We start from the raw sequence: 23,754 nt of genomic DNA, 5'->3' as shown, positions 1-23,754 counted from the left end.
TGGATAAAGTGACCATATTTAAATGATTCTTCAATGCGGGACACTTTTCTTCAACGAGTCGCTTCTTTTTTTCTAAATTGGTAAAAAAATACTCCACCACCGGAACCACCCGTTTTACTGCTTTCGTTGGCGCCTGCCTGCGTGTGAGTGCTTGGTAGTTGCCCGCGCGCGTCAGGCGCTTAGACATAATGGCGGACAGTACTCTTTTACTGTGGAATCTCTGATAGGAATTATTTCTCACCTAGCTAGTACCTACACGTAGGATATAAAAAATGATTGAGATCCCATAGAAATCCACTAAAAAAATGTTGGGTGCCGGATTACCGAGCGCCTACTACACTTATTTCCGAACTACAGAAAGTAACATAAATAAAAATGTCCGCTATATCTCAACAAAATTTTGCCAACGGAAATTCCACAAGGCAACGTCTCTAAAGAATTGTTCTAAGAATTACCCACGTAAAAAACTGTAGCTTAATGTCAGCTGAATAAAGTTATACACCATGTATTACTAAACAGAATTTTAACTCGTCCATCCAAAGCTTACACAAGTTGTTGCATTTTTTTTTCATTGAAACAGGAATGTGTATAGGATTCTCAACGAACGGAAATACCATCAAACCGCAGATATGTTTCAGAGTTCCGGTGCAAAGTAGAAAAGTTAAACGGTTTTTAGTATATCAATGGAATTTCCGGTTGCCACTTAATAGAGGTAGGTGATATTTTATCTTATCATTTTATTGTTATTATTGCATGATGTCATGCCAATTGGATGTGTAATCATGCAATGACGTAGCCAATTTTTAATAGTATGTTACGTATTACATTTCATTACGTAATTCTTAAAAAAACTGATAATTATACAGCAGGTGGGCTTAGAGAACCCACCTGCACAATGAAAGTCAGTTTTTAAACCACTGCTACTCTGTTCTTTTCAGTTTCTCTATTCCTTTATTAGCCTTACGTAATCAACGGCCGTTTCCTACTAATACACTTCCTTTCAGAAAAATAAAAAAAAATTAACGTAATTATCTACCGAAGACTTTAGTCATTTTTAGTCGCTTAATCCCATCTTTTCCAACGCTCTGTATATTCCATCTCTGATGTTAATTTTAGTATTGGCATATTAAAATCTATACGGGAACGCAAATACATAGATACCTACCTACCGGTATTGGATTCGAAACTGGCAGTCTCGAGTTCTTCAACACAAAAAAGGATGTTGATGATTCTTTACATTATGGTGGCTCATTATTGAAAATTGATTTATTTTTTGTGATCTGTGTGCCACTTACACGAAAGCAGGAACTTCCTTATTATTATTTTTTTATTGTAGCTTTCTATAATTGCGCATTCAAAAGTAACAAGAATATACAGGATGTTCTATTGAAAAAAAATTGTTGCAATTTCCGAATAAACCGCAGGTAATAATAAAAAAACATCATAGTACCATGGATATTACTTTGTTCTTTACAGTATTGTATATGCAAGCCATTCGACAACTGTCGGGAAATCCTGTCGGTTGAGATTCCTAGTTCATTGGCGTAACTTAAATCTGTGATGAATGGCATGAACATACTACAAGTTATGTTGTAGGTTGTAGTATCATGGATGAATGGGATGCGTGTTTGCTATCAACAACTTTAAGTTTCCAAAAGATCCACGGCGCTTAGTTTTTGCCGAAGAAAAATGAGAAATAAACATTCTTTCGAAGACGAGCATCCTTCCCAAAAAAATTGCATTGTCTATTTTTTTTTTAATCTTTTGTAGGTATATGTACAAACACCTAGTTTAAAGAAAATTTTCGTAACATTTCTCATTTTCTATTTTCGATTCTTTAAACTCGATAAACATCTTTTATTGTAACAAATAATTAGCATGTACATTTTTTGGGAAAGAAAATTAAGGGCGCATTTAACCGCAACGTTTGAGCAGACCGGCACTTCGAATTTGAAAATATAAAACATTAAACTTTTGTGAAAAAGATAAATTATAAATCATATCGGTCTAGCTAGACAGTGATGCCAAAATAAGGTACGATTTATAGGAACTGTTCTGTACTTGAGAAGGTCGGATACCAGCATTCCATACATTATGTACCTAACTATAACTATAGAATTAAACAATTTTCGATAGTCGTGACCTTCGAATGTAGTATCTAATCCAATGCCAAATTGGGAAAAGAAAATGAGTATAAAATGAATTAATTACAAATTATTCGATGCGAACCTAAATATCTATCTATTTTTATAAAATGCATGAACGTATGCGCCACGTCTTAATTTCTTTACACCGTAAACAAACTATTTCTTCTTACTTTATCTAAAAGGAGTGCACTTTGTAAACAGATCAAAATAGTAACCGAAAAAAAATCGTGCAGAATTGCGACAATTTTCCTACTACATTGCTCTAATATAATGAATTGGAAGAAGCGCCGTAATTTATATTGACTTATTTAAACAATAGACAACGGTAACAACTAAATCTAATTAACAAAAGTGTAGCGAATTTTCCAACGAAGTTGGGTGCGTTTATTGCATCCACTTTTTCTGTCCGTCCGTTCAAGGCCTTAACTACTCCTACAGTGTTCAATATACTTATTTAGTTCGTTCTTTTTGAAATCGGTGGCTTATAGTCAAGAAAAATTTTGACGATTCAATATCAACTTATTTATTAATATATGTATTTTGTTGAAATTTTAACCACATATACATCTAGTAAAGGCAAACATATTGCATATCATATAACATAAATTAAATGTGGGCATGCGCGAACATAGCTATAGCCTTTTGGGAAGGACTGATCAATGTATGGAATGTATATAATGCGCCTCAATCGTGCATTTGTGCTCACAGTTTGTGCCTTATTGCTTTTAAAAATATTTCTGAAATTGGGGGCTAAGTGAACGCATGCATCCCTCCCTCCCTCCCACCAATTAACGTTTTTTATACTGAAACGACGGTATTGCATAGTCGTTCCTTAACCCACATGAATGTTCAATCCTTAATAAATACTAGAGACAGCAACTTACTTATTTCCTTCACATCGAATTATGAAGAAGGGAGGGCGGGGGATTAGATATTTTAATATCTTGGAATATACTACATTAGCGCACTACATGGAGTAGTAAGCCCATATTACTTATATCGTATTTTTGTATACCACCTTGCTTACAGCTACAGAGGGGGACTCTAAATTCGTCACTTTATCTGAATATGTATCGATATTTCCGTCAGCAACAAATTAAAGCAAGAAAATTTCGGCGGTCATAAATGTTTAATAATTACATCAAGTAAAAAAGAACAAGAGTATTAAAATTGCTACAATGCAGTAGTTTAACCATTGATCCAAAACTACCCGCACTGCATTGCCTTGATAAAACCCTACCAAGCAAGATTAAAATTATTTACAATAAATATTAATACATACAGCAACAAATACAATTAATTCTATACAGGCACAGGTTGTGGGGGAACAAACGGTTTCCATCTCAAACACGAGGGGTCGACTTCTTTTAGTAGCGAACCTCTTCGCTTAACTCGTTCGACGTATTCATCGAGGACATCCTGTTTCTTTAGAATAATGTGTTTACCCTTCCAGTACTTCATCATACCCAAAGCTTGAAGAGTCGAGACAATGTCGTAGGAGTGAATTGCCATTTCTTGACTGATATCTTTAACGGAGAGGGTGGTACCTGCCCGAGAGCACAAGTATCCTAAAAGTACATCTTTCCAATACGATCGGTACGATATTAATCCCAAGTCGCTTAGGGGCTTTTCGGGTGACCCGATTTTACCTTCGACTCTTGTTAGTAGATAACCTGTAAAAAAGGAAAAACTCATTCATAAAATGCGCATCTGGTAATTATTTCGCTTAATCCTTTCTCTCTCTCTCAATTCGCGAATTTACGGGAGCGTCGCGAGGAGGTGAGGTGGTAAAAGATAGGGGAAGAGGCATGTTGACCTCGGCGGTCGATAGTAACGTCTGGCGCCGGTATGTGGCTCGTATACGCGTCGCGGTGGCGTCAATGAGTGACGTAAAAATCGACGCCACGCCCTGATATCATCGAATATGCATTTCGGATAGCTTAGACAAAGTCCTGTCAATTAAACTAAAACTATACAGAAAGGTGGTATTGTACCTTTGAAAACGCAAACTTCTCCCTTTTTCCCCTACATGGGATGGGAGGTGCAAGTCTCTCCTTAATATCCATTAATTAATTATAGCGAGGTGAAAATTCGTTTCAAATTTAGTAATTGTACAACTAAATAAACCTTAATGTTACAATTTCAGGTTCGCGTGTATAAAATGGGTGGTAACGGAAAGACTGAATGAAAAATGTAACTAACCCCTTTCTCAGAAGTAGTCGAAATTGAAACTATTAATTAATTATACATCAAAGTTTACTACACAATCAAATATTAATATTTTTTGTAACCGACAGTGGCTGGTTTTTTTGTGTGTTTTGTCTAAATCGATTTCGTTAATCGCTGACTGCAATTGTCAAAATCACAGTCTAGATCATGTCTAGATACGAAGTGTGTTCAAAATGGTCGAAAACGCCAATTACACAGCAGGCCGCAGTGTGAGGGACGAGATCTCGCTACTGGAAAGTCGCAGAAATCAGGTTGAATAAACCAATACAACGAAATATCGGAGGATCCTCGGTATTACAATCACTTTTAATCTCGCTTTTAACGATAATTTATTTTAATCTTACAATTGAAAATTTTCTTTCTCTCTTAAATCTTTAAACCTTTTTTAAATGTTCGGAATATTTTATATAATAAGTATTTAAATAAAATCAATTGATACTAAAAAAATACACCAAATTCATGTCTTAGGCATTGAGAATGCTCTTGGTCTTTTTCCCAACGTTCTTGGTGCATAAATAACGATTTTGGCATGTTTTGATCAACATTCATGTGGTCGCCAAAAATCGATCATATTCATGTTTTGGTCATTGAGATGCTCTTGGCCTTTTTCCCAACTATCTTGGTGCATAAATAACAATTTTGACATATTTTGATCAAGATCCAACTCCAACTCATAAATATCTCTGTCAAGTTCGTGAATCAGCCAATTACGCCACATTGGAACAGCATGCCGGCACTTTTATCGAAATCTATACCTACGCCTGATCGGCCTAGCCGAAAGGAATTCTTAAAAAACATTTTGAACATGAACGATAAATGGCAACTGCTTTTTGGGTTTTCCTCGCTACGGTTAATTAAGAGCCTCATATAAATCGCCAATGTCCCATGAATCCGTATCAAATTTCAGTGTGCCGTTAATTAAACTTACTTATGACGTATTCAAAATTTTATTCGTAAAATTTAATTTTGTTGTTGCTACAATACATCAACAACTCACGTGTGCGAGTCTCTATCATTTCGTCCTGAAGGATTCGCAACTTCCGCCTCACGGCTAGGTTCCATAGCATGTTCCCTCACAGTCCAAAGGAAAGAGTAAAATTCCGTCACCCAATTGTACAAAAATTACACAATAAAAGGGCATGTTTGATTTAACTTGGTTGGGGAAAGTAAGATTTACAGTGCTTCTGACACTTCTTTCCATGGCGCCCCCTTTCTGAAAACTAAAATTGCTCACGTCCCCCTCCCTGGATTGAAAAATAAAAACTGCTTTTACTACAAAAAATATATTTATTAAAACAATTATTATAATTAATTATTGAGTTTTTTTTTTCATTTTTACTATAGGAACTAAATCATAAGAGATACAAAGCCCCTTAAATGGGGAAAGTTATGTAGAATTTCATGGTGATTAATTTTCCCTTTCAAAGTGTTTTGTAGGTCTACAAATAGTGAAGTTATGGCCGAAAAACCGAAAAATGTCATTTTCGAGAATGCGCTGGCGTTGGATTATCAAAAAATAATTTGAACAAACCCTTAGTGATTTTTTCTTAGCTTTCTAATACGATAAACTAAAATTTTTATGATCTATAAAATATTATGTTTTTCAATCAACTTGGATATTGCAGCCATAACTTCAATGGCTTTTGAGGTCGTTTTTAGTTCATTCGAGAAAATGATCTCTTCCTTATAGCACCATCATAAATCTCACATACACTATATCAGCTGGCAACATTGTGAACATCGGCGCTTTCATCACACTGAATTGCATTAAAATGCGAATTGTAGATACCTCCTTATTTGTGTTTGAATTATTCAAATATAATTTTACATAAAATTCGAGATAACATTAATATATGTATTTCAAAGGTAAATATTTACTTCAAACATTTCAGAGATCTCGCCCCCTCCCTTAACAGCGCTTTGCGCCCCCTCAACGAGCTGCGTCCCCCAGTTTGGAATGCACTGATCAACAGCGTCTCACGAAAAGACCTCGGAATATTTTCAAAATTTCTTCGGGTTATGTCGGAAGTTGATGGCAATGGAACACCCTATAGGTTGTATCTTTTTTAGATTCTACGTAAAATTCTATATAAATTTTAGGCGTAATGTCCTATACCTAAAATTAGACGTTTTTGACATCTTTTAATTATTATGTAAAAACTGACATTTGCAGCTTAAACCATAATTGCAAAGTTTTTCTGTATAAGAGCTGTTATTATTTAATTGAGGCTGCTTTCCTTTTAGAAGAGGTTCTCCCTTAGTTGACTGTGTTGATATTAAAAATTGAATTGGAAAAAAAAATTAAAATAATATCTTTGCAACCCGTTTGCCCTTTTGCCAATAGAATGCAACTTCTATCCCCACACGTGCGCAACTGGTTTTAGACTACATATAAGTCTTGTCATCCAATCAGAAATCGAACAACTTGAACCTAAGCCTATAATGATGCAAGCTTGCAACTGAAACCGTTTCGCCACGGGTAAGAACGATTGCGCCCAACCACTCAACCAGTTGGACACTAATTGCAAATGGTGTACATGGGGTCATCAATCCGTTGTGTGCTCGACTAAATTGCAATTCCGCACTCAAACTTGTACACAATTACAATTAAATCGTTTTTATTGCCTACTTAAAATAAACTTTGACGATGGCGATCACGAATGAACGCAGTAAGAAATTCTAATTCAATTAACTAAACCATCTTCTCCTAAGATTAAAATCGGTCTTTTTCAAGTTCGCTTCGATGTAAGCGGAAAGTGAAAATAAAAGCAATGAAATGGTATTATTCAAGCTTGGAAACGGCCCTTTTGCACCAGCCTAGCGCGGGGGCCCACCCCAGCTCGTCTCGCCGGGTCATAGTCCTCAGTTGCTCCTGCTGGTGCTGCTGCTGCGTATGGATCCGTCTGCTGCCTGACCTACCGTAACTACTGGGGTGAACATCCCTTTCAAAATTACCCCACTATGCCACCTGTAAACACTGCGTATACGCAACGGTGCAAATTAAATCTACCCTCTTCTGCCCCCCACACATATCCCTCAAAAACTTGTATCATGGACGCAATATGAATATGAATCAAACTGGCATTGAAAACTTCTCCGTAATACGTCTGGATTAACTGCGAAAGCCTCCTTACAAAATTCCCGCTCCCATACAAATACTACTGTCTTCGCAGGAAATACAAAAAGTTTAAAATTTTTGATTACTTGCGCTTTAGCCGCCATCAATTAAAAATAAAATATTACGTACATAATTAATTAAACTTTAAATGTTGATATTTGACGGTAATTCACCAGAACGCTTATTAATTTTAATGGCGGGTCCATCTCTTATCGACACGCACAATCTTTAACCTACGTTTTTCGTATTTCATATCCTCGTCTAACCCAAATTTGCTTTTGAAATGTAGGTACACATTCCACCTCTATCTATCCGCAAATTTAAAGAAATGTCAGTGACAGATAGAAATAACATTGATTTTTGAACCGAAAGAAATATTCTCAACTGTTTAAATATTTATGAACATAAACATAGCGTCAGGGAACCGAAATTTTTTATTATTGGTGCCTAGCCCGACACAGCATAGGGATTTCAATGGTAATTTGTTTATAGTCAATTATTCGCTCCCCTAATTATTTTAGAGCAAAAGTCTAAATATGTTTTTTTCAGAGGAAAAAATAATGCATCTGTTCATACTATTACCCATAATTTTCCGTTTTTCAAAACCGTACTTAAGTCGGCGGCGACCACACCTTATGGACGCACTTTATTGAAGGCCCAAATTTCCAAAAATGCCTCGAAAAATGCCGCAACACAAACTTGCCGCGAACTCGGCTTGTTGCTACGTAGGTATAACGAAACCTCTTCTAACTTCCAATGCTGGTTGGCTTCTACACAAAACAAACTACGGCGGTAACTCGCACGAAACAAAAAAATTTCTTCAATGTGAAGTAATAACGGCCCTGACTGGCAACAAAACTGACGATAAAACTTCAAGACTCCAAAACAAAACTTCAAACGTGGATCTGCTCTCAAACTCGCAATCAATACGCTGATTTCAAATTTTAAACAAACGTAGTTCCGCTCTGAACTTGGCAAAAAGCCCTTCCTCTTCTCAGTCCGTTCTATTTAAGGTGGAAACCCTTTTTCCAAAATTACAAATTATAACAACCAATGATAGGCAGTTGACAACAGAAAATTTCCCCCCTAACGTACGTTAAACTAGAGGTAGAAATTAATTTTATAATAAATTTTTAACCGACATTAAGAGATCACACAAAACTTAAAATACTAGGAAAAATAGAACTTTCTTTCTTTTAAATACAAAGAAAAGGCGATAAATAACATCCACCTGTCAATTAAATTAAACGTTTACATTGATAACAGGATAAAAGCGATATAAATTCTGGGAAATCTACGTTAAATAAAATTAAAAATTCGATTAAAAAAATGTAAATAAAAACAACCTTGACCCCTTTCTCGTATGACAATAATTTCTGTTTCAATAATTAACCAACGACACAAAACAAAATTTAAATTATGAACATTAATCACATGGAAATAGGAAACCGCCCTTTTCCATTCTAGTTATGAATCCCAAAATTTCGTGCTGCCAGACGAAATAGCAGCAATATGTAGTTAGGGGATTTCCGAGAGGATTTCACAAATAATTGTTCCATTCTAATGTGACCGTTTTTAATACAATCCAATTAATCGTCGAATATTTCTAGTGTATCAATACTAATATCAAAGGCTAATTAATAACAAATCAATTTTACTTACTGAAATCGATTAGCAGTCTACCGTATCCCTGGCGTTGGTACGGAGGCAAAGTTAAAATACACGAAACGTTGTAGTTGAGAAAAGAATTTTTTTCCTGGAACAAAGTGTATATTATTAATTATTATATATGTAATATGTCTAGAAATGTGCACAATTAAGTAAGCATACCTATACTTGGTTAAGAATTGAATATCTTTTGTAATTTATTGTTATCATTTTTTAATTTAATAAAATTTTCTGTAGTTTTTTTTTACTTACAAGGGCGATTAACATTCATTGTGCATGTAGGCAGTTAACATATCAAAAAACAATTGGTCCACGTTAGTGCAATTGAAAAAATTCGAATTTTTTGTTTACTTTTGTTATCTCTTGTTAATGAAAATCGTCACCGACACCAACGAAATATGTACTCAATTGTAAACTTCTGTTTTTAATTGATATATTTAACGTTCCTGACCCTTTTTTTGCACCCAAATCGAAATGATAGGAGTTGGGCATTTTGATCACAAAAAAAGATGACGTATAATATTTACTACTCTTGAAATATAAAATATTGTAAGGATGAATCTTTTGAGAGGAGTGATATTTTACCGTGTATTTTTATATTAAGTTATCTCTGTCACGCAACAATTAACATTTTAAGTACACCTGCCAATCAACATTCATGATTACTGCACAAGAGGTGCGATAAAGTTCTGCAACCATCACACAAGTATAAGTGTAAATGTATATTAACTTTAACCATTCTGTTTTGTGCAACTCAATAAATGGCTATTATTATTATCTCCCAGAGTCGATGCAACATTTAGACTTCTTTTAAATTATTCGTTCAGTAACTTAGAATGTTTAAATTTCAAATTTTAAGTTTTTTTGTTTAATATTTATATTGTAATTTGTGACGAATGCAAATAAAAGTTTCCTGTAAGCATACATATGTATTATTATTTATATATTATACCAACCGCATCAGCTCCTAGGGCTGTTAGCGGTTCAGGTAAGTATTTAATCATTACCTTTATTTGACTTAGGTAAGTGCATATCCATTTCTATCCTCTCGGCCTTTATATTTTACTGTAGATATTCACATCTTTAACAAACTGTAATAATAATAACAACATATTAACCAATGAATAAGAAATTTTATGTACGACTGCTTGATAATACGGTGATTACAGTCGCAATTAGTGGCCATAATTTGCAATATTATGGCCTAGTCCATAATGATAAAGTAAAACGGCCGCCTATCAATGTGACAAAAATAAATAAATAAATGTTGCTGAATCCCTAAACACGTGTCGTTTTATTGTCCCGTCCAGTATATATGGCGACGAAAATTCAGGAAAATACCTGGACTGTGAAAAAAGAAATGCATCCTCAAAGAGGCTTTTAAACAGCTTGGAAGCTTCGGATTGCGTCCACTAGATGATGCACGTGTAACAATCATAATTAATTAATTAATTCGAATTTGGCGGGCCGTATGAAGTATTAACTATGAATTATGTTAGCGGGCCGGACAGAACTTATCGGCGGCGGCGGGCCGGATCAGGCCGTTGCCCATGCCTGGTTTATAATTTTGTATTGCTGTCTGTGTCTGTCTATCCGTGTACTTTCTTTAGAAACGTTGGATCGCTTTGAAAATTGGTACACTGTTCTTTGAGGATATAAGAAAGGTCGCTATTGTTTTTCAGCTATCTGAGCTATCGGTTCAAAAAGTTCGATCTCGCGGCTTGTTCGGTATTCAGTTTTATCGATAAAAATTCCTTCCTTTGTTCCTGCGATAATAAGTTAAAATGGTTGACGTGTTCACAGAGATACATTAGCTAGGTACCCAAAGAAGCGAATTGGAATTTCTTCTAGCTTCTTAATTCAATGGATACTATACATTTTCTTTTTAAAATTTTAATGTCTTAACCTAAGTATACCTATTGGTTTTGAATAATTGAAATACTACGTAGCAGAAAGTAATCAGCCTTGCAGTGCGCTATTATAACCATTGTATAACAAAGGCATTCAACGTTATGATCACTACTTATTTCCTGCTGTTGCGGTTTTATTTACATTTGTAGTTCGGTTTATGGAAGAATATTTTAGGACTGATAGGATAGGACTGGTATAAAAATAAACAGTGCAGCCACACTGAAGCGACATACAATAATTAAAATTAAGTTATCATCGTTGGCAGCGAACAAAGAAGGTAAAAATTGGGCGACGTACTAATTATAGGAATGGCTCCAATAGTTTTATATGAATCATGAACGGGATATGACGCCGATTTACGTCACCATCTTTATCGAGGTTCTTAGAAAAGCCGCATGCACATCAAACGTATTAAAGAAAATAATAGGTACCGTTAAGAAGGAATGATTTATAGGTTCTATACTTCCTAGGTAAGGCAAAAATAAATAAAATACCTACTCTGCGAGGGGCAGATCTTTTTATAGATCGTCCCACTAAGAGAACAAACGATCAATTAAATTCACCTGCGGTCCAAGAAAAAAGAACTAAGAGGCAAGTCGAAGATAGCTTTTCCCCTCTTAAATTTAGGCCACAGTTAATTTGTAATGGTCGAATTTGCAAAAATTGCAACCCACATTTTGAACGGGGACGTTACAGTCAACTGGAAACGTCTTTCTCTAATTTAAAACAAATTAAAATTCCGAACCATGAAAAACATTCTCGACAGTCTGGATCATAAAACGAGTTTCAAGAAATTTTATATTGTTCTCTCTGTACCCACCAAAGGAAAATGGAATCGTAAACTTACGCCGAATGTTTTCAAAGGAGAGCAAACTACTAATTTTTCAACATTTTTACGACCTCCTTGCACGTATCAATTTACTGATCCAACACACCTGCCGCGCCGCCCCATCCCATCTCCCGTTTCACGAAAATAAAAATTTCTCGGTAAAATGGGACGGTTTTCCGAATTGCGAATCTGCCTAATTTAGTAAAAGTCAGTAAACAAAAATACCCTCAGGGAAATTCTATATTGAGTGACCGGTTCCCCTATTTTGAGAGAATGTAGGAGTCCATCAATGAATAACACGAAAAAGAATGTGATTATCAGGACGTACCGAAAGCATCTACGATAAGGATGGCGTAGAAATCAATAGAAACTAAATTCCTAATGATAATGCAGACGGATGCTGCAGTGCGGTATATTTTTTTTTAGGTCGAAACGCCGTATATAAATCAAAGGCGGATTTGTTTAATTATTTTCTTATGGTCAATTAGGCAACTTATGTACTTACGGAGTTGCCCGCCGACGGATAGAAGGTCGTGTGGGATGAGATTGCGTATTAAATTTGCGTAACTTCTAAATGCGTTACTTTATTGCAAAATCGTATTGTAATGTAAAGACGGGTGGAAGAACCGACTGCTGCTGTATATGTATAAAACACCCCACCTGCTTTGGCGAGACGACAGGAGGGGGTCGACGACCTGACGCGTCGCGACGTTACAGACGCCCAAATCATCTGTTCCATCCCGAAACCAATGTGATTGACCTACCCTTCAATATCCCGTTCTTATAGTTTCTAGTATCGCAATGAAATTTCTGGGCAGTTTTTCTATAGGTAGTTTTAAATGCGTCAGAGTCTCCCTGCAATCATCGGTGGAAAATCGGCACTATTGAATATCCCGATTAATAGTTTACCTTCATATATTAAGAATAGGTACCTAGATATCTATACACAGTGTAGGTACGACATCGACATTGCACGAAAATTTACGTAAACCTTTGAAGAAAACTTTATAATGTATTAATTTCAGTACATAAAGTTTATTTGTTGGTAGTCATGGCGAGCTCCAATTAGCATAATACTAAGACTAAAACTTTTTATTATACCATTACTAAAACTAACCTTCTATTCATACACAAACGAAAGGTAATTCCAATTTTACGAAGAATTTCTTTAGAAACAACACTTTTATTTATATCGTGCGGTAATTTTCATAAAACATAATAAAGACTCTCTTGTGTTAGGTCAGGATTCAGTTTAAGAGTACACGGTGTCTCAGATCGAGTGGGACTGCGTAAGCATAGGTAACTTTGATACCGTTGAGGATAAGAATTAACTTTAAATGGACACAGCTTTGCAATTTTGTATGTTAATCGACTCATTTAGAAAATATGGAAGCTTTTCATTTCGACAGCACAAACTATACCAATATTTTCAAGATTATTATGAGTATTGACTTTCTGTTGTTAAATGAGTGTAAATAGGTCTTTACACAATTAAAGGTTTATTTATTTATCAAAGATGTAAGATTATCTATGATTGATCAAATAGTACTATTAAAATCAATAAACATCACATTTTAATCACGTTATTAATTTTTTTTCAATTTGATAATTAGGTATTTATATCTTCGCCTTATTAACCATTTCACAATTTAATATTCTGCAAATTAATAAAAGTTACATTTTGAATTTTCCAAAACATGTTTATTCATTTTTTACGAAGAGCGATAATCGACTGAAGAAGAATTATTAATTATTAAATTGTCAAAACTCTCTTTAATTAATCATGTAAAAATCAATTATGGCGCGCATTTAATTAAAAAAAAGTTGACATTCATTATCTGTAACCCCTATCTTAAATTACAGGTTGACATGATTTTTTTTTGACTTATTGAAATGAAAAACTTTCATATTAAATTTTGTTTCATAACTTTTGCACTTTTTTACAATTCGCCAGATTTCTAATTTTTTTAAATAACTTTTAATCGGATTCGAATGTTTAACTTATCTGAATGGAATTTTCAGCAATACACAAAATTGCACTCCTTTGCCCATTAAACTTTATCTCTATCTTCAATAATAACAACATTACCGCTTGCTCTTCGTCGAAAGCAGTTATATCAACTACTATCTGAAAGTACGTCTGAACGATAAACATCCAAATTATAATTTAACGACTAATAGAACAAGACCTACACGTTTATATAAAACTCAAGGAGAAAGAGCAAGACAATGTATAGAGGAGTTACATTTGCAGGACGGTAACATTGTAGACCTCACGAAGGTGGCTGTGAAGCGAAGTGTGTATGAGCGCTGGCAGGAGCAGTGGACGCGGACCGATACATCATTGAAAAGAGGGGGCCACTATTTTTACTAGACGTGGAACGGTTGCACTCGACAAAGCTGTATCGGCTCCAGTTGGGACACACTGCTCTAACGCACAGTTATTTGCTGAAGGGTGAAGTACCACCCTTGTGTAATAGATGTGGTACCAACTTAACACCTGAGCACATACTCTGTACCTGTGCAGCGTACCAAAACGAGCGCGATCTCTTTAAAATTAATGTGATATGGGAAACCAATTTTTCTAGTCAGGATTGCTGTCAAAGAATATTAAGATTCATACGAAGTATCGGAATTTTGAATGAACTGTGATAATCTGTGATATTAGTATGTACGTAAATGTTGCCTAGTTCTTGTTTCGTCTTGTACGTCTGTATCTTTGTCTATAGGGCGATAGGCAAATGGCCTCAGCAGCCGAAGCCTTAGGTGGGGTTTTAGTGGGTAATCCCAGCAAACGGGAGAGCCCACACTACTCTGGAATTTCCTTGCAGAGTGTGCATAAGGTGCATTTCCCCACCTATACAAAAAAAAAAAAAAAAAAATAACAACATTAATTATGCACTCCCACTCGATCTGGGACACTCTGTATATTGTCAGTGAATCTTATGGAAAATTGAGTCTTCTACGAGCATATCTTTTTAGTGACGGTGGCGCCATTTAAGCCCCTGGTGAAATCTCGATGAACTAAAAATCGACGGTGGCGCCATTTATCCCCTGATGAAATCTCGATCCACACCAAAATTTATAAGAAAAAGTTTTTCCGACAAATTTTGTAGTAGTCAATTTTCGGTGAAAAACGAAGGTTATATACCTGCCTCTTCAATCTTTCAATTTTTTTGAACTTGTTTTTATTCTTTGGATTCTTCTGAACAAGGGGTGTGATATTTGATTGGTTTTTGATTTTTTTGGACGTTCATGATTTTTTAAAGATTAAAATAGAAAATAGAACTGCGGGGATCTAGATCTTGACTAGAATCGGTTTTAGTTACCATACCTCTTTACGACCACTAAGTACTTAATGATTTTCGAAACGAGGAAGTTTTGAAATATGTTAATGTGCAGTTGCTAGCGCAATGAATTGATTTCTTGACATGCAAAAACTCAAATTTGACTAATCAAACTTTTGAGTAAAAGAACCATTGGTAGAATCGTATTTAGAGTTTCGTTTTCTAAAATAGACATATTTGGAACTTGTTAGTGTTACTTACCTTACTAAAATAGCCAACAGTGTGGCATCCTTCACTGTCTGACATCGTCATTACATAGAATAAAAACGGTTCAACATCATAATACAGAGTTTTGTGATCTAAGAAAAACTTAGCTAGCAAACATAAATTTTGACAATACTGTTTGTAACGCTTCCCATCAACTTCCCACACGGAAATCTTGTCCTTACGATACACTTCCTCACCTGGAGGATGTCTCCACACGCACTTCACTATGTGTCTTAATAAAACCGTACGAGACTTCATATAACGGAGGCAGAACTCGCATATGTACAGCTTGGGCAACCGCGCGTAGTCCTCTGGATATGGGCTTTGATACCACACCTCCATCTCAAACTTGCCCATTTCGATGTATTTAGTCCCCTTTGTGTTAGGAAGCGATTTCAAATCCTCCTCAATCTTCTCACTGGCTATCGCCTGAGCGTCTCTAAACAGCTTCAGATCGTAATCCGGCACAATATTATTCAAATTTGGCTCGCGATTTTTATCAAGACTAGTTGGGCCATCTATGTTCTCCGATTTGAACTTCGCGCGCATCTCCTTAATTTTTTGAGTGTTTTGCTTTTGTTCCAATGTTACTTGCCCACGCTGCATCTTCTTCCAGCTTTCGAACATTTTCTTCCTCATTTCTTCGCGTTTTTTCCTGTCCAGGTAATGTTCCTTGGTGTCGGCGGGCGAAACATTGTGATAGGTGAGGCAGGCTTCGATTGTAAAATGTTTATCTTGACGACCACCCAAATGGCCGTTACTGTCGCAGTCTTCCAGCGGGCATTTACGCTCCTCCATTATTATAATTTCGCTAGCGCGAGATTTGGCCTCGTTTCTCTTTGTATTTTTTGTCTTTCCTTTGCTCGAAACGGGCGCACGCTTGACGGGAGAGCGGCTGAGGGATCGCTTGGTGCTCTCAGTATCGGAATCGGTATCGGAATAAACATTTTTACCCAATACGTGCTTGGATTTACGGGTGCTTGACGAACGTGTCAGTTTTCTAGTAACTTGTTTCGAAGTCAGCTCATTTTCAGATTCCGAATTGCTTTCTTTGTTTAGTTTCTTTTGAGTTGGAGTTTTAGTTATCTTGTTTTGGTTGTTTGAGGCGGAAGAGTTGGCGCTGCTGTCACTGTCGGATGTGTTACTGCTATCGGTTGAAGTTGATATTGAGCTTGCTGAGCTAACTGGTTGTTTAACTTTGGGTGGAAGTTTAGCTTCTACTACTTTTGTCTTGTCTTGTTTTGATTTGGCCACCGTTCTCGGAGAGGCTTTTGTTCTCGGTTTTTGATTGGAGTTCTTAGCTTGTACTTTAATTGCATTCAATTTAGCAGTGTTATTATCAGATTCGGAACTATTCTCTGGGGAAAATATGCTCTTTTTCTTGCTGTCTTCTCTTTTCACACTCCTTGCCTTGTTTGACTTGGCATTATGGCTGGGATTCCCTAAAAAAAGAAGTATGTATAGTAAAGAAGCAAAAATTTATGGAAGATTGTGTTGGTAGACTGGTACTTATGCTAGTAAGTAACAGAACTACCACAGTTGTTTCTACAATGAAGTTTTCGTACCTGTGAACATACTAACATACTAATGTAACAGAGCCGTCGTTTGCGATTGCTAACGTAGCTACTCCTACAATTACGAGCATTTACAATTTTGAAGAAATAATCAAAACCCCAAAAAATATTGCAAATCTGTTTGTTGTAATATTGTACAATAGCGAGAGCACTTCGTTAGAGATGTACCTCTTGCTGTATTTTGAGTTATTTAACTTGTTTTTATTTTTAATTAACATGGGGCGCTTATAGTTAGAATAAGTGTATCTTCTCCAAAAATTGTAATTTACTTAACATAACTTTGTGCATTAATAGGAGAAAATAAAGATTATGATTTCCAGTCGTGGCCTGGGCATTGTTTGGTTTCACTTTTATCTAACAACAAAATAACCGAGAAAATACCACTTAATATTACTATTCCAGTTTGAAAACTTTACATTAAACCTTTATCATTAAAAAAAAATTGTGCCGTTTCAGTAGTTGGTTGAAAATGGTACATGATGTACAAAACACTAGGCAAAATTGCAACGATATCAAACTTTTGTAATTTACCCTTAGACCATATAGTACATGGACTGCTATTAGCCCTATGCTTTCAATACAACATGGATGGTCACGGATAGAGGGCACTGTAGTCGTGGGTATGTGAATCTCAGGGTAAACTAAAGTCGTTCAAACACCACTCGAATCGCGTAAAGAGCATCTTCCATAGCAACCGAGTAGTATGGGAAGCTTTAAATACCCTTGATTATCTTCTACACGTCCACAAATAAGAATAGGTTTGCTTTTTTGGCATATCTAGGCGATTAATTAATTGACGTTTGTTAATTTATAGGTTGACAGTGTCAAATCGTTTCTAATCGGACAGATTCGTTTACCCTGAAACCTTAGACCATATAGTACATGGACTGCTATTCGCCCTATGCTTTCAATACAAAATGGGTGGTCACGGATAGAGGGCACTGTAGTCGTGGGTATGTGAATCTCAGGGTAAACTAAAGTCGTATGAACACCACTCGGATCGTGTAAAGAGCAGATTTATAGTAACCGCGTAATACTGGAAGCTTTAAATACTCTTCATTATTTGCTATACGTCCACAAATAAGTATAAGTTTGCCTTTTTTGGGATATCTAGCCGATTAATTATTTGACGTTTGTTAATTTATAGGTTGACAGTCTCAAATCGTGTCTCATCGGAAAACTTCGGACAGACTCGTTTACCCTGAAACTCACATACCCAGGCGATGTCCTTGACCATATTTTAGTTACAAATAGCAGTCCATGTACTATATGGTCTAAGAATTTACCTGTCATCTGCTTTTGTTTTGGTGGCGGATGTTTACTTGCAGTATGCGTTGATTTTACTGCAACAGTAGCACTTGTTTTTGGTTTTGGATTGCTTTTTCGCTTTTGTGTTATTTTCGCTGCAATTTGAGGCTTTGGAGGTTGATCATCATCATCAGACGAATATATATTCGGTTTTGGCGGTTGTTTTATTTGTTTGGTAGGTTGAGGTTTAGGTTTTATTTTAGTATTTTGTTTTCCAGTAGTCTCTGTACTTTTTCTCTGTGCTTTAATTATAGGCGTTGTCTTTTTTTGTTCGGATACATTTTGTTGATTGTGTGTTCCTTGAGAACTCGAACTTTCTGAATCACTTGTGCTGCAGGAATCGGAACCACTGCTTGAGCTACTGCTGGAACTTTCGAACGAAGAACCTGTGGACGAATCAGTGGAAGACCTGTTTTCAACCTACAAGACACTTACAAATAAGGCACCCCTTTTATCATGTGCAATCTTACCCTTTTTTTAGAAGTCATGTTGGAATTTTGGTCATTGGTGGTTTAGTTTACAGTGTTATGTTTACAATCACTCCATGGCGTCCATTTTAAATTATTGTATCACTGACGGGAATACTTCATTCCCGCCATTGCATGCTGCTAGTACAATAGTGTTTCAAGTTCAATTTGATATTGAAGGCCTAAGATTGTAGGTGTAATTCAACGTCAATTTACGCCCAAACTTCTTCAAAATTCTTTTAAATCGAGTAGCATTTTAGACAGGTAGTAGAGACACAGACCATAGTAAAACCACAGTCGTTTATCTTGTTGAGAAGTTTGGCAACGTTGTCCGAAAGTCAATCGGAGGACCGATAAGTTTTAATGGCGTCTTGTTTCTCTTGTGTAATTATTTAATTAATATATTATTATGGTCGGTGTATCTAGTGAGAACTCAGGTCTAGCCTGGTTAACTAATCGCACGGATTAAAATCAAGTAACGATTAGTGTATGTGTCTGTGTCTGGTGAAGTTATGTAGGGTCAAAAAAAAATCACACACGTACATACATTGGAAATCTAGGGATAGTATGTAATTCGTACTTACCAACATACCTATTGATGGGCACAATAGCCAACGCTATCAGGAAAGAGGAAAACAAAACAAAACAAAAAAAATCATTATAATAATTCCTGTAATTTTATAAAATGGAGTTTATTGTGTAAATGTTTCTTTGGCTTTGCGTTTGGGTTGAATACGAGTGGGTTAGGTGGAGATATTTTAGTATGTTGTGAGCCTGTAGTTCTGTTAAGGTTTTTGCGTTGCGGTTGAATACGAGTGGGTTGTGACTTGAACCGTTACATCTAGAAACTGCAACCGCACCGCAATACACAACAAAGTGTAGTTGATGTAAGCTTGTGTTATCGTTAATGTAATTTGGTAAAATGTGATCATTTAGTGTTTTTGAGAGTGTGCGTAATTTTGTAGTGTGACTTTGTTTAGGTATTCGTGCTCTTTGTGTTGGGTCAGTGTTTGAGAATTCTAACAATGCATTGTCAAATTCTTTTTGAAGGGATGTGAGTGTTTGGTTTATGTGATTATTTGTATCTATCGATTGCTGGGGTGTCGCAAATATCTGTATTTCAGTGTTGTTTAGAACGGGTGTATTATCTTGTACGATGAGTGTGTTGTTTGTGTTGAGTAGTGCTTCAATTTCGTGCCTGATTTGTTCCTGTGTGTCTAATGTAAGGAGTGTATTTTTAAGGATAACTCTACGTTGGTCTGCAATGCGTTGTTCTGTCAAGTGTGCTAAATGTGGGTATTGTGTAATGAACGCGTGATATAGTTTACCTCTGTATGCTGTCCTGTCCGTTTCCATCTTCGTGATCTCCAGATACGTACCGAAAATGAAGCGATTCATCCCTTCGTCCCATTTCATACGTCTTTTGGAGGTATCCTTTGCGCTGGTCCCATCCACAAGCGGTTGAGAAGCAGGCACAAAGGTCTCTTCATGGCGGTCCTCTTCAGGTGGTCGTTGTCCTCTTCGTAGTCTTCTTTCGGCTGTAGAGGTTTCGGGTATCCCGACGAGCGGCCGCCTGTTCACCAACTCGTCACTATCGGCTCGCATGCTGCAACGCCCAGCGATAGCTCCAGACGTGCCCTGACGCTCCTCAGGTAGCGGCATTTTTCCGAGGCTTTGTTTAAACTCCATTTTCATAAGAATATGGGGTGACTAGGAACACGTGAAGGCGTCACTCTTCAAGATATTCGCGTAAGCAAATATCCACCTGCGTGTTGTGTATAATGTAGGAAAGTAGGGAACATGGACGTGGGAGTTGGAAAGTAAAGTGGGTAGGTAAGTACTAAAGGTGGTTGGACTGGTCACCTTTAGTGCCCATTGATCGCCTTTTACGATCTCTAGGGCGAGAGTGGGCCTATTCTATCCCCGAACCCACAGGGGTTTTATTATTATTATTATTATTATTATTTATTTCCATGCTTCAGTACAGGAAGTTCCCAATTACAAAGAAGCAGTTCACTTGTAAATATACATTCACAAAACAGATAGACAGAACTAAACCTAAATTATAACATCATTACTAATAATTGTAATGGAAATCATAATGCAGGTGATGGAACTTAAAAAATTGATTAATGACATTATTTAACTTAACTTAAGTATTTATAATTTACAGATGATACAATTTATAATTATATACTTAAAAAAAATTATAAAAAAAAACTATTAAAAAAAATTATAATGATGGGCAATGAATTCATAATAACTACATAGTATCAATAAAAGAAGAAGAAGAAAAGAAGATTGAGAAGCAAGAAATATGTCGATATGCAACGAAACATTGTTATAGAGGCGTAACATGGCAATCAATGGCGAATGAAACATCATATTTGTGCGCGAAGGAGGAATATGAAATAGAAATTTACTACGATTGAAATAAGTTGATACTAAAAAGTTAACTTGACTCAGCAAATTGATGTCGTTAACGGAACCACGAATTAACTTGAAAAGGAAAGTTAATTGAATGATTTTTCGTCCCTTATCTAGACTCTGCATCTGAAATAAATCTAGCAATCTTGTAGTAGAAACCAGTATAGATGTAATACCTTTGATTATAGTATAGTACATATATAATCAAAGTGTAATACATATACAGTGGTTGTGGTAAAACACACCACGAGAGGATGTTCTTAAGACACAGCCATATACGTCAAATCTAAAAATGAGGTTAAATGCGTCCAACTTTCACAATAACCAAATCACAAAATCACAATAATGCTGTAAGGTAATGCATCTATGCAATGTAAGAAAAGCTTCAGAAATGTGCGTGTGAGTATCACTATATGTACGATTATGTTGAATACACAATTGATTATTGTAGTACTCTCTCACGAAGATTAGATGCTTCAGACTTGTTAACAATGCAAAAACGATCATTTCTGGGTTACTCCAAAAAGAAGCAGTATCAAGGAAGGAAGCTTGTAGGGTAGTAAGAATGTGTTCTTTAATAATGGGTACGAGTTCAACTTCTAGGTATTCTCCTGAACAAATGTATAATGTCGTCACCGACGTTGAGAACTACAAGTACTTTCTTCCATTTTGTAAGAAATCTGATGTTCTATCTAGAAGTTCCTCCAATCTTAGGGCGTACTTGGAAATTGGTTTTCCTCCAATTGTCGAAAGTTATGTATCTGAAGTGACATTGAATAGACCTAACTACACGAAAGCAGTATGCAGAGATGGAAAGTTGTTTCACTATTTAGTAACGTATTGGAAATTTAGTCCGGGGCTAAGAAGTAACCCATACTCCTCGATTGTTGATTTTTCTGTAGATTTTGAGTTTAGGTCTGTACTTCATTCAAATTTAGCACATATGTTCTTCGATAAATTAGTGCAACAAATGGAGGGAGCGTTCCTTGTTGAAGCAAAAAGACGTTACGGCCAAGAAACATTACCTAGCCATGTATTGAGTATACCAAAAAGTTGACGCTATAGAAAATTTTAGTTAATTTATTTTGATGTCATATACTAGTTTATTTTCTCATTTTGGATAATTAGCCATAATTACTTAAGAGAAGGAAATGCCTAATAATTTAAATAAAATTGCTATCTAGTTACTTTTTGTTGTCTAGTGTGGTGGTTATCCTACAATGATTTATTTTAGTAAATTGTCCACGCCGTACGATCCATTGTCCCATGTGAAAAGTAACGTCATAATTGGGTCGGGATGCGGAGTTGGACAGTAGGTTATTTGCTTAGACAAGAAGGTTATTTGTAGGTTGAAGGTTCTTTTTTGAAAAGCCAACAATTCAAAAATGTCTGACATGCGCAGTGTATCGTACGGCGTGGGCTATTTAGCAAACGATGATGTAACCCAGAGACACTCCATGTCTCTGATGTAACCTAGACTGGTACATCTAACCTCAATTTTTTTGGTATTTTAAGCAAAATTCTTTGTGAACATGAGTTTATCACAACGTTTACTCACTTTAAATATTAATCACGCAAGACGAATATTGTGCATAAGGCACGTCTCAACATCAAAACCGAAGCAAGAAACTGCTTTAGTAAGTGATGAAAAAAAGTCTTCCGAGGTACTTGCAAAAATAAGTAGCAACTGGATTAGTTACGGCTTCGATAGCAAGGATGAGAAATGGGATCGTACCGTGATGCATTTGTCTATGTTCGGCGGTATCACGCTAGGATTGGTTTTAGTAGCTTACGGCTTTATGTACGCTCCTGATGTTAATTTAAAGCATTGGGCTCAGCGTGAGGCTTTTCTTGAGTTAAGGCGTCGCGAGGCTAAAGGTTTAAAACCAATTGATCCCAATTTGGTAGACCCATCTCTTGTTATACTACCTAGTGATGAAGAGCTAGGCAATACAGAAGTGATCATATAAACGTCTGTACTATACATAAAATGTTAGTTTAAATAAATAAAAATTGCTATGTATTTAGCTTTTGAACAGAATTACAAACATATTGTACATAAATCATGATTGAGTGTAATAAAAAGCAAAGAAACGGTCAACTAATCTTGATACTTTGAATTAATTATGGTGTCTTCCCCAATCATGATTGGGGAAGACATCTTGTGTTATTAATATTTCAACCCAATTCGAGATTATGGAATTCAGAACGTAATTATGGTGTGATAAATTATTCCCAGATTAGATACTTATTGTTGTTAGCAGACTGTGTTTCTAATTTATTTTGTTTAAACCATTTCCATGTATTACTAACTTGCTTTATGCTTCATATTCTGCAAAAAAATGAGTGGTGATAATAGGGGGGACCTCGAGAATAAGAGAAAGTATAGGTTTACGGTTGCACAACTACATTAAAAATGAAAAACTGATTAGGAAGCAGTCAGACTTTCAAAAATGCATTGCTTAATGTCGACACTCTTATACTTTTTTGTTAAAGTCCTCCTTCCAACATACTGTAATCGA

The 23,754-nt window shown here is 36.0% G+C and overlaps 3 protein-coding genes and 1 long non-coding RNA gene across 4 annotated transcripts; 3 read left to right on the top strand and 1 right to left on the bottom strand.

Moving 5' to 3' along the window:
- Positions 1-276: 276 nt before the first annotated feature.
- Positions 277-1,759, top strand: LOC116176960. Its single transcript, XR_004146563.1, has 3 exons — positions 277-1,424; positions 1,477-1,544; positions 1,597-1,759. It is a non-coding gene; the product is annotated as an uncharacterized LOC116176960 (long non-coding RNA).
- A 1,498-nt stretch (positions 1,760-3,257) lies between these two features.
- On the bottom strand, positions 3,258-19,083 carry LOC116176031 (histone acetyltransferase KAT7). Its single transcript, XM_031494466.1, has 5 exons — positions 18,809-19,083; positions 18,317-18,758; positions 15,451-16,898; positions 9,157-9,250; positions 3,258-3,820 (listed from the first exon to the last, which is right to left on the bottom strand). Exons 1-5 carry the CDS (start codon positions 18,824-18,826, stop codon positions 3,450-3,452), a joined length of 2,373 nt encoding a protein of 790 aa, XP_031350326.1. The 5' UTR covers positions 18,827-19,083; the 3' UTR covers positions 3,258-3,449.
- Positions 19,084-21,395: 2,312 nt separating this feature from the next.
- Positions 21,396-22,419, top strand: LOC116176038 (coenzyme Q-binding protein COQ10 homolog B, mitochondrial). Its single transcript, XM_031494475.1, has 3 exons — positions 21,396-21,631; positions 21,684-21,788; positions 21,836-22,419. Exons 1-3 carry the CDS (start codon positions 21,591-21,593, stop codon positions 22,287-22,289), a joined length of 600 nt encoding a protein of 199 aa, XP_031350335.1. The 5' UTR covers positions 21,396-21,590; the 3' UTR covers positions 22,290-22,419.
- A 281-nt stretch (positions 22,420-22,700) lies between these two features.
- Positions 22,701-23,338, top strand: LOC116176039 (NADH dehydrogenase [ubiquinone] 1 beta subcomplex subunit 11, mitochondrial-like). Its single transcript, XM_031494476.1, has one exon. The coding sequence runs from the start codon at positions 22,765-22,767 to the stop codon at positions 23,200-23,202; it is 438 nt and encodes a 145-aa protein (XP_031350336.1). The 5' UTR covers positions 22,701-22,764; the 3' UTR covers positions 23,203-23,338.
- The last annotated feature ends 416 nt before the right edge of the window (positions 23,339-23,754 follow it).

The sequence above is a fragment of the Photinus pyralis genome, unplaced genomic scaffold, assembly GCF_008802855.1.
Source record: "Photinus pyralis isolate 1611_PpyrPB1 unplaced genomic scaffold, Ppyr1.3 Ppyr1.4_LG7, whole genome shotgun sequence".
Classification (NCBI taxonomy): Eukaryota; Metazoa; Arthropoda; class Insecta; order Coleoptera; family Lampyridae; genus Photinus; species Photinus pyralis.
The sequence above is the reverse complement of the archived record's forward strand: the minus strand, read 5'-3'. Positions and strand labels throughout refer to the sequence as shown.

Coding starts and splice junctions, on each gene's coding strand:
- LOC116176031 (XM_031494466.1), bottom strand. Junction 16,899..18,316: donor AAAACAAAAGCAGATGACAG/GTAAATTCTTAG, acceptor TTCTTTTTTTAG/GGAATCCCAGCCATAATGCC. Junction 9,251..15,450: donor CTGTTGGCTATTTTAGTAAG/GTAAGTAACACT, acceptor ACTTTGTTCCAG/GAAAAAAATTCTTTTCTCAA.
- LOC116176038 (XM_031494475.1), top strand. CDS start 21,591: ATGCATCTATGCAATGTAAGAAAAGCTTCAGAAATGTGCGT. Junction 21,632..21,683: donor AAAGCTTCAGAAATGTGCGT/GTGAGTATCACT, acceptor TGATTATTGTAG/TACTCTCTCACGAAGATTAG. Junction 21,789..21,835: donor CAAGGAAGGAAGCTTGTAGG/GTAGTAAGAATG, acceptor TTCAACTTCTAG/GTATTCTCCTGAACAAATGT.
- LOC116176039 (XM_031494476.1), top strand. CDS start 22,765: ATGAGTTTATCACAACGTTTACTCACTTTAAATATTAATCACGCAAGA.